The 10,926-nt window shown below is 49.8% G+C and overlaps 1 protein-coding gene across 4 annotated transcripts; it reads left to right on the top strand.

Moving 5' to 3' along the window:
• The first annotated feature begins 586 nt into the window (after window positions 1-586).
• CREG1 (cellular repressor of E1A stimulated genes 1) lies at window positions 587-10,435 on the top strand. Of its 4 annotated transcripts, XM_030302305.1 has the most exons (5): window positions 587-955; window positions 4,203-4,322; window positions 5,512-5,696; window positions 7,446-7,484; window positions 8,116-8,240. In XM_030302305.1, coding segments are annotated over exons 1-5 (699 nt in total). In that variant the 5' UTR covers window positions 587-601; the 3' UTR covers window positions 8,117-8,240. The 4 variants fall into 4 exon arrangements, with proteins under 4 accessions (XP_030158165.1, XP_030158166.1, XP_030158164.1 ...); XM_030302306.1 differs by lacking the exons at window positions 7,446-7,484; window positions 8,116-8,240 and adding an exon at window positions 9,118-10,435; XM_030302304.1 differs by having other exon boundaries at window positions 7,446-8,240.
• Window positions 10,436-10,926: the final 491 nt, after the last annotated feature.

Below are 10,926 nucleotides of genomic sequence, written 5' to 3'. Positions count from 1 at the left end.
GTGGTTTCGAGAAGTTCAAATTTGTGCATGAACACCGAGAGTCCACCAACAATCCCTTAGTGTCTCTGAGAGACTCCTGGGCCAGGAGCAGCTTGTAAGGTGCTAAACTTGGGGCCTTCTGTCTTTCCCACTTTGGTACGGATAGTGAAGTAAACAGAAAAGAGGAGCATAGATAGAAAATGCAGCATTTCTTCTCACGTGCCTGTCGGATATCCGTATCCAAAGGTATTCTCAAAAGGCGTGTGTGTGTGTGTGTGTGTGTGTGTGTGTGTGTGTGTGTGAAGACGCCCGCCTTCTCCTAGCAAGATGATTTAGGCGACTTCCCTAATTTCTCTAAGCCTCAGCAAACCTCGCACTGGGGACAGTTTCCCGGCCCTGAAAGAGGCGGCGGACAGGTGCGGGGGGGAGGTGCTAAACAAGTCCCCGCCCCAGTAGGTAGCCGAGCACGCAAGGGACCCGCCCCCTACTGCCCCCGGCTCCGATTGGCCCCCGCGGAGGGGGCGTGGCCGGCCTGCGCCGCGGTGGGCGGGGCCGGGCGCGCTCGGCTAACCCCGGGCGCCTGTGGGTGGCGGGGCTGCGGCCTCTCGCAGCAGTCACCGCCATGGCCGGCCGAGCCCGCGGGTCCGCGCGCGCGCTGTTCGCCGCCCTGCTGGCGCCGGCGCTGGTGGCGCTGCTGGTGGCGCCGGCGCGGGGCCGGGGCGGCCGGGGTCACGGGGACTGGGACGCCGCCGCGGCGCTGCCGCCGCTGCCGCCCCGCGAGGACGCGGCGCGCGTGGCCCGCTTCGTGACGCACGTCTGCGACTGGGGCGCACTGGCCACCCTCTCCACGGACCAGGCGGTGCGCGGCTGGGCCTTCGCCGACGTCCTCTCGCTCAGCGACGGGCCCCCCGGCGCGGGCAGCGGCGTGCCCTACTTCTACCTGAGCCCGCTGCAGCAGTCCGTGGGCAACCTGCAGGTGAGCGGGCGACGACGGGGCCAGCCTTTCTTTCGGTCGCCGAAATTCTGCTCGGGGACGGAGGGCGGGGCAACCAGAGGGAAGACTTTGCTCGCGGCCCACAGCCCTGCCTCTTCTCTCCCGCGCTGGCCGGGCGGGCTTTGCAGCCTTCTGACTGTTGGGCAACTCAGTGCCGGGAATTTCACGCACGCCCCCGCCTCCGGGTTGAATTCTCTGCCCGTGTCTACTTGGAGGACTTCGCATCCCTGACTCGTCCTGGGGCACGGCTGCGCGTGTTATTAAAAGTCTTACAGGGCTTGCCCTTCCTAGGAATTTTCCTGTCAGCAGCAGGAAGCTAACACACAACATCGTGAGTGATTAATGCAGTCTTTAGGCCCCCGGTGCGCATGACCTTCCCTGGTTAGGAGCAGCACGGAGTTGGGTCTGGGTGCTCATCCTGTGCCCACCTTTTGTGGCAGGGCCAGGTTTACAACTCTGGTGGACCTCTGCTGTCCCGAGAGTGGTGTGACCGCTGCGCAGCGCTCTGAGTCCAGCAGTGGGCTTCGGATGAAGAACTGAAGGCATGAGACCGGTTAAATAACCTGCCCAGAGCCAGTAGCCAAACTGGAATCTTAAGCGAGGTCTGTCTGCCGTCAAAATACAGGACACAGAATGGTGGCGCACGAGCTGCCCGTGTCCCTCGGGCCAGTTGTCTTTGGTCCACGGAGTTCTGTTTGGTTTTTAACAAATTTGAGTTACAGTAGTCCCCCCCCCCCCGCCCCTTATCCCTGGTTCCATTTCAGCGTTTCAGCTGCCTGAAGTCAACTGCATTCCAGAAGCAGAAGATCCTTCTGAGGGGTTGTCTTAGAGTCTAGTAGCCTAGTGCTAGGTTGCAAAAGCCGCCCCATGTCATCTCGTCATGTGGGCATTTGATCATCTCTCATCATCCTCGGAGGAGGAGTGAGTACAGGACAAGAAGATACTTGGAGAGAGCACATCCACATAACCTTTATTAGGGTATAATTGTACCTTTCTATTTGTTATTGTTGCTAATCTCTTACTATGACTAATTTATAAATCGAACTTTGTCACAGGTGTGTGTGTGTGTAGAAAAAGACATGAGGTTCGGTACTATTCAGGGTTTCAGGCAGGCATCCACTGGGGGTCTTGGGTTGTATCCCCCCGTGGGTAACGGGTGGGGGGGGACTATTGTAGCTACCGCCATTCAAAAATTGAGATTTCAATTACAGATCTAAATGTTTAACTTCTTGGAAGATCCGTGGCCCTGGGGGCTTGAATTCTTTGAGCAAAACCAGAAACAGCTGCCTCCTTTTAAGGCACCGACACCTCTGTTCACCCTTCCCTTAATCCCAGCCCCCTCCACCCCCGTAGGCATTTGCCCAAAGGAAGCTCATTCTGTTCAATCAGTGACGCTCAACCTTGTCTGCAAACACAGTCACCTGGGAAGACTTTTAAAAATATAGTGCCGAGGGATTTTATTAAAAAAAAACAACTCCCCATTCCCTCCCTGATGCTTCTCATGAGGGAGAGGGGATGGAGAACAACTACTGCCCACACGACCCTATTTAAACTCGTGCGGATATGGTCATCTGCGTTGCAGGAAGGAGGAAAAGTAAGATGTACAGGGACTGTACAGATGTCAGTGACAGACGTCACTGGTGAGTGACCAGCCACTGATGACTTCCAGGTAGAACTCCAGCTCAGGTCTTTGGCAGATCTAGGGACACAGTGTAAGGAACCTATCCAGGATTTCAGGTACCCATGATGGCAGTGAAAAGATGTGGCCACATCAGAATGAGTCTGACTCGTATTGGTTTATAGTTTCTGCTTTTCCTCCCGCCTCTGCCTCTTATCTTCTCCGTGTCACCCAACCACCTGATTACATGCACACAATGCCACTCAGCATTTCCCTCTGCCCAGAAGCCTTCAACAACAACCGGCTGCCTAGAGCTGCGTAAGATTCACTTGGGATGTTTGTTAAAAATACGAACACCAGGGCTGGGACTCGAGCCCAGAAGTCAGCATTTTAACAAGCTCTCCAGGCAGGTCATTCTTGGAAAGCACAGACAGACATTGGCCTTACAGAATACAATTCTGACTCTTTAGCTTGGAGTTGAGCCCCCCACCCCACCCCCATCCCACCAAAGCCTCTCTTTCGGGTAGATTGGGTTTCTCATTACAGTCATGTCCCACATTTCCCCAGTTCTGTTTCTGCAATGCCCTTTACCTTTAATACGTCATCCCACTTCCGTCCCGATTTTGAAAATCTTCTGAGGCTCCCTGTACTGTCCATATAATTCCAGGCTATGTTGACATCTCCTTACCCTAAACTGTACTGTTCACTTGGCGATTAGTTATACGATGCCTTCTGATCTCTTCTGTGTCATTTTGCATTATTTAAGTTTTGTTTATGTCTGACTTTACAACCAGATTATAAAGTCACAGAGAAAGGACTTTTTTTTGTTTTTTCCCTCCTATGGCGCCTTGCCTAATAGTGTATAGACAGTGAATGTTTGGCGAAATGATTTCAAGGAGTTCCCTTTATAACCAGTGTTGTGATGGGTCACCATGAGATGGCAGAATTTTCCACACAAGCCGTTGAAAGCGCTAAATGCAACGTGTGAATTTTGCTGTAATCTGTCAGCAGTGTCTTTCACGAAGCTGATTTCTGAATAAGAAAGAATTGAGAATTTTGCCTGCTTCACTTTTTGAGTCTAAGTGTTGTTCTTTTACTGCTGAAACAGGAATGAACAACTTCTCCAGTTTTGAAATCACATGACAATTTCTGCTAGCATAAGATAACAAAAAAACATGATTCAGCTACTTTCTTGCTTAATTAGCTAGTTGGACAACTGTGGTATTTTTATGCACTAGTTTCGTATTAGAGTCTAAGCCTTTAGATCTTTCAGTGAAAGCTCTAGACCAGCCTTGTATTTGGGTGATCCTGTAATTGTAATTTCTCTGGTTAATATGAAACAGCTTAAAGGCTTAAGGAAAAAGGGTGTTAAAATAATTCTTACTGAGTTAATTTCAAATCTGAAACCCTACCCCCTGCTTTTTGGGAGGAAAGGTCAAGATCAGTCTCTATCCAACAGGTGATTTTCTCAAGTGGTCAGTGGTGTTTTACCATTCATTGTTTCATGGAAGAATGCTCAGCTCTAGGGACAGTGTGTATATAACTTGTGAAATTTATTACCTCTCCAGAGACAATATTTCATGTGGGAGTATCTTTATTTTCTCTCTGCAGGAGAATCCACATGCTACCCTGACCATGTCTTTGGCACAGACTAACTTCTGCAGGAAACAGGGATTTGATCCCCAAAGTCCCCTCTGTGCTCACATAATGCTGTCAGGAACTGTTACCAAGGTAAGTGGTTATCCCACCAGAACACAGACAGGTTTTAGAAGAGTATCACCTGAGGGGCCTGGGGGTGCTCAGTCGGTTAAGCGTCTGATTCTTGATATCGGCTCGGGTCATGATCGCGAGATTGCAGTCATGAGATCGAGCCCCGAGTCGAGCTCTACGCACAGGGTGGAGTCTGCTTGGGATTCTCTCTCTCCCTCTGTCTCTGCCCCTCCCCTGCTCGTGCTCCCTCTCTCTCTCAAAATAAGTAAATAAATGAAAAAAAAAAAGCATCATCTATTAACAATGAAAGGAGATATTTTAAGAATAAAATGAAAATGATTTGTGATTGAGATAATATGCAATTTCAGGAAAACTAAAGACTTAAATCAGTTCATTTCGTATAGGTGTTCGATAGGTATTTACGCAGAAAGCGAACTATTGTTTGAAGCTGAATGGATGTAGCTCTGTAAGGTGCATCTGCTCAACCAGAGATCTCTGCTCCTGGCCATGCTGTTCACTGCACAATATTTCCCACGTGTGGGTTCCTTGTCTCCATATTTTCACAGTGGCTCACGGCAGAGAGCCTACCAAGTGAGCGAGGAGAGGGGTGCCCGTTACTGGAGGCCAGACGTGGGTTTAGACAGTGGGGTGATTGCTGCAGGGCAGAGGGCAAGGTGTCCTAGCGCTGATCTGATTGCCGAACCCGCACATTTGCTTTTCGACGTTGTCAGCCACGCTGACCTCAGACAAGTTTGATTTATGGTCTGGACGTTCCGTGTGGGCGCATCTCTGTGGCTGCATTTCACCAGAGAAAGGAGGGGTGGCAAATACTCTTGAGTTCCACGGTGCTCCTTTGAAAGACTTTTATCTTTTGTGAACTTGCGTCTCCGTGTTTAAGATGGCTTGTCCTGGGGTACGTGTGCTGACGTTTTATCACGTGCCCCGTGCCGGGTACTCTGACAGCTCCAAATGACCACTCGACCGCGAAAGCTGGTGCTGGTGATGGGTTCCCACTTCAGTAAATCTCTTACCGCCAACACCTGGACTCTGTTGTTTTCTGCTTTCCTGCGTGCTTCCTTCATTTTCTCTTGATTCCTTAAGTCGAAGATCAGGATTTATAACTAAATAAACGCTTCAGGATTTGTAGAAGAATCACACATCCTTAACGGGGTTGCGGCCATGAGTCGTTTACATCACGTGTGTCCTTTAGGTGAATGAATCAGAAATGGACTTTGCCAAGCAGTCGCTGTTCGTCCGACACCCTGAGATGAAAACATGGCCCTCCAGCCACAATTGGTTCTTTGCGAAGTTGAATATAACCAACATCTGGGTCCTGGACTACTTCGGTGGACCCAAAATAGTGACACCCGAAGAATATTATAATGTCACATTTCAGTAAGTATTTACACAGCTTTCGTCTTTCTAATGTTGCCGCTTTTATTTGCGGTCCTCAATCTTTTAAAGCCAGGGGGCTCTTAACTCTTTCTTCCACCAGGGGACCCTTTGGCAAGCTGGGAAAGCCTCTGATCCCCCCTCAGAATATTTTTTAGGAGTATAATATACATTGGAAATACAATGGAAACCAACTATATTGTATTGAATGTAATGTATTGAATGCATTGAAATACATTTATAAAACATAAGTTAATTCATACATTATATGAATATAATGTAATGTATTGAAATGGATTGAAATACATTTATAAAAATATTTTTTAAACGTGTGGTATAGTAACATGTTGACTTTTAAAAAACATGTTGACTTTTTAGTGAACATATTAAATAAGATTTAGTAGCGAGTCTATATTACTGTCCTTTCTGAGTAGTGAGGGCTGAATTAATTTAAGACATCTGCGACAGCTCTAACATGATGTGAAAGTATCTGTGGGTTCTTTATTTCTGTTGATGACAGTCACAGATACGCTGTCACCACTGGGGTTTATTGCCCACATTCATCATTGAAGGAAATGATAAATTTCAGGTAGAGCTTAATGAAAACCTCTCTTTTCCATCCAAGTTCACAGAGCCCTGAACTCTGCCTATAGGCTTGGACACCAGGTTGAGAACTTGTTTGTCTGTTTTGTTGTTGTTTTTTTAATGTTTTTATTTATTTTTGAGAGAGAGAGAGACAGAGGTCACAAGCGGGGGAGGGGCAGAGAGAGAGGGAGACCCAGAATCTGAAGTAGGCTCCAGGCTCTGAGGTGTCAGTGCAGAGCCTGATGTGGGGCTTGAACCCACAAACTGTGAGATCATGACCTGAGCTGAAGTCGGACGCTCAATCGACTGAGCCACCCAGGCGCCCCTGGGGCCTTGTTTTAAGGCTATGCTTTGGGGCCCTGGTTGGAGCCCAGTTCTGGCCCCTGATGGCATTTTCCCATGAGCACCAGACTTCGGCACTTCTGGACTACGAATGGTACACATCTGAGTCTGAGCATGCGGTCCTGCGCCCATCGACCTCAGTGCTGTGAATGCTGGGGGGCCGTGTGGGACACCCACCAGGAAGTGGACACTTGGGGGTGAGGAGGTTGCCACCCAAGGGGCCCTGGGAAAGAACAAAGAAGAAGATAGCCTGGAAATGGGAAAAGAACAGGAAAAAGGGGTGTGATCAGATCTTCTGACATTAGGTCAGGGTTCAAATGAAGGAATACAGAGGACTGGGACTTTTCCCGGGTGACACGGGTCACTGGCATAGCTGACATCCTCAAGGCCCAACAGCCAGTGATCATGGCAGCAGTGATAGCAGCTGGGGCTCGGTGGGCGCTGTTCGGGCTGCCGTGAACCGCCTGCTTTCTCCCCACCAGACGTTCGGTAGTGTTTCTCCTCGTCTGGAAGGTGGAGAGCTGGAGCCCTGAAGAGTAAGTCTGATGGCCAGTATGTGCTGGTGCCTGGACTGAGACCCTGGCATTCTAGCCCCGGGGCCCCCACCTTGCTTCTGCCCACAAAGATCGACTGTGCCTCTGGTCACCTCACTGCTGGCTGGCTGGGCTCCTCGCCCGGTGTCAGCCATGTGACGCACTTCTGCTGTAACGACTGGCTGCTGTTTGCAGAGATTAGGGTGACGATGCTAAGTTAGACCCATAGGTCATGGTCATTTGGGGGCTTCATTCTCAGTGTTTCTTTATTTTGTCTCTTACTCTGTTGTAGAACAGTTCCACATTGGAGCGCTGACTTCCCGTCACCCTGGTAAATTTCTTTACGGCAAAGCTCGGGCTTTATTTATTTAGTCAATCAATCCCAGACAGGGCCTAGGACAGCGCATGGCCCAGAACAGGCGCGTAGTAAACACTGGCTACTTGTCAGGCTGATAATTTGAGACAAAGATCCTCAGCTCCTTTGAGTAAAGAATTCGGCAGTGGTGTTTATGTTGCTTCTGTATATGCAGGAGAAGAGGCACAGGCCAGTGATTCTCTTCCGGACCCACAAAACCACCTGACTTTATAGGAATACAGACACAGCAGTTCCAGCATCACGACCGGGCAGTGAATTCTCCAGTAAGCTGGTTAAAATTTGTAAGACGTGACCATCTCTCATGTACAGTCATTTTTGCATAAATGACGTGCCCGAGGGCAGTGCTTGCTTTAATAACAAAAATGAGCTTGCCCCTGTTGAATAAGTGAGTAAAATAGATAAATTTGAGGTTCCCATTTTATTTCACAGACGAGTGAGCCTCGTCTGCAGCTCAGAGAAAAGACGGAGCATTATCCTGTCCTTTGGAGAGGAGGACCAAAGGCTAGACCAGAGTCGGACCCCTTCTAAGGCAGGACACCCGAAATCCTAGAGATAGACACGTCTGACCACTAGTTGTCCATTTCAGAGTCTGGGAGTGGGCCCCTCATCATCCTACCCACCTCGTTTGCCCGTAGCCCAGGAGAGGGTAATGCCTGTGAGGGCCGAGAGCCTGCACGCTCCGAGGGAACCGCTCCCAGGGGCCTCGTGGCTTTCTGGAACTTTACAGAATGGCCGGCTTGCGCAGCTCAGTTTTGGAAGATGTTACTTCTCCAGATGCCATAAAGCCTCCGCATCTGAAGTCCGTTGCATTCTGGTGTGGTCTCGAGAGAGCTTCAGTACAAGTGCCACTTAGTAGGGCTCACGTGGGGATTGACTGAATCTGGTGTGGCTCATTGGACTGTTGGGTCCAGACCACGAACATATTTGCACGTGGACCGGAAGGTTCTGCCGCCACACGGCCCATCTGCGGGCGTCCCTGAGTGGGCGGTTCTCAGGGGTCTCAGCAGTCGCCTCCTGTCACCGTTGAGCCTGAGCTGCGGGGTGCTCACCCCAGGCCCCCCCTCCCCGCCCGGTGCTCCCGAAGGTTCCCCAGCACAGGCACAGGGAGTAGAAGGCTGTAAGCCACCGTCTGGCCCGGTCTCCCTCACCTGGACGTGGTTTCCTGGCAGCTGTGGCCAGACTGCGGCAGGAAAGGGGGTCCAGGTCGCCTCCCCGGCCAAACTCAGTGTCGTGGGAAGCTTGGCTGATTCCCTTCTGTCCTCAAACGCTGTTGTCTTTTAAGTGAGCTGTCAGGTGTTCTGGGTGCTCATCTGTGCTTCATCCCGGCGGCGCTTCCTGGAGCGTGTGGCACCGCACTCGGAGGCGAGGGGTGCTGGCTAAAATGAAGATTCCAGGGCCCGACCCTACACGTGCTGATACCAGAACTCCGGAGCAAGCCCAGGCGACTCTCGGGTACCTGAAGCGGCTGAAATTAGCTCCAAATTTTAAGCTTCTGGATCAGGAGTTTCTCTCGTCAGTGATTATTAACTCGGAAGATTTGTCAGCTCGGTTTAATGAAATCATTCTTCCTCTCTCTTGCCTTCTCTAGGTGAAGCAGAATACAGCGAGTTAACAGCACCCGGCGGGTTGCTTGGGATGCTCCCACAGACTGGAAGGGCTTAACGCGTCTCTGTGGAATGTTTCCCAGATGCACGTGCTGATTTGCTTGCTTGCTCGTTCACTCGCTCGCTCGCTTACAAGGTAGCGCCGGACTGATCCTGGATTTCTCGGAAGACGTGGTTGCTAGATCTTCTATTTTTTTCAAATTTTGAAGCCATTTTCATAGAGTTATGCCTTCATTATGACCCAAGAAGCTTTGGTCTGTCAATTCCAAATGGTTTTCTAACGGGGCTCCCGGAAGAGGGGTGGGTGCCAGATTTAGATTGCCCACTGGCATTTGAAGGTACTTGAAGACGTGTGGGTGCTTTCCGGAAGCCCCCCGGGCTGGGGAGAGGGCCTCGCTCACCCACGGCTGCACCAGCACTGCCCAAGCCTGCTCGGCAGGGCTGGCCTGTGTCACCGCGCGCCCGCAGGTATGTGGCCGAGCCAGACTGTGGTGGACCACTGGTGGACCTTCCTCCCCGTGGTCCATTTGTGTCTGACTGTCCTGGGTGGTGTTGATCCAACGTAGGGCGATACTTCTTATAAAAGAACTTCTTTTTCCGCTTTTCAAATCCGAAGTGATAATTACCTAGAATGAGAGAAGTCCATAAAAGCTTCTGAATTTCATTTGCCCCCCTGTGCGGACACCGTATAATCCTCGTCCTCCACTCAAAACACACCTACGCACATGTACACGCTGTCTTACTTTTTGCCCCCACATGGCTTGCAAAAGAAAAAAGAGGGGTGAAGGGGATCTTGTGGAAATCATTTCCCTGTTTTGTAAGTTAAGTTTCCTGGACATAGACCAGCTTGAGCCAGGTCCAAAGCCCGCGGCTGCCCAGTGCACTCTGTAGCTTGTTAACTAACGGCGCTCTCAACAGTGGCCTAAGGCTTCCTCAGCTGTTCTGAACCTTCAAATGGCTCCCATGTTGTTACCACCTAACGGGTCGTCGGGGAGAAGACAACACGACTTTAAAAACCAACCACGTTTCTCCAGAAAAGAAGAAACTGTTTGCTTTTGTTGCCTAGATACGTGATTTCTGAAGATGAGGGAAGGTGCTTCGTAAAGAAGTGTGTCAGGGATCAAGCCACTGAATCGCTAGCTAAGAGGAAGGAAGTTGAATGGGAGTCCTTGTGTTTGAAAACTACAGAACGAACCTACCTAAAATTCAGCAAATGGCTTCTGACTAAGAAAAATGACTTATCTTAAACTTGGTAAAATAGGTTTATTCCTCAAAATAATTAAAAGCGTTATTTTCCTGAAATGTGTTGGATTTATTTTCTTAACCGTAGATGTTAATATTTGTGACGCTTTGTTTCATTGCTGGTGAAACCCTTTTGCGTTTTTATTTTAGCATGCTGTTAAATCAGCCCTTGGCTGTTTCAGAGCTTACGGTGAATAATCTGACTTTTTCCCGTTGGTAAACAGCTCATCGTATCCTAACATTTGGGGGGTGGCCAGAATGCAACCTTTGTCAGGGGGCTTTCCTTGTGATAGAATTAGGTTGATGACGGGTATCTGCTTTTCTACCCTTACCGCACTGTTGTGAGTTTTGTCTCCATCATCTTATATAAAAACATACCTGTATTCAGGTAAGATCCAGTTACCACATAGGAAAGTCAACCGCTTTTTCATAGCAGGTGCCGGAGATCCCTTTACAGTTCGATGTGAAGACGAAGGCTCTGTTGTATTCTGACCACCAGAGGGCGCTGTAGACCACTTTTCTGGAGACGCTGGTTTCTTCTTTCTGGTTTC

This window comes from Lynx canadensis, chromosome F1 (assembly GCF_007474595.2).
Source record: "Lynx canadensis isolate LIC74 chromosome F1, mLynCan4.pri.v2, whole genome shotgun sequence".
Lineage (NCBI taxonomy): Eukaryota > Metazoa > Chordata > Mammalia > Carnivora > Felidae > Lynx > Lynx canadensis.
Note: the sequence above shows the minus strand (reverse complement) of the source record. Positions and strands in the feature narration are given on the sequence as shown.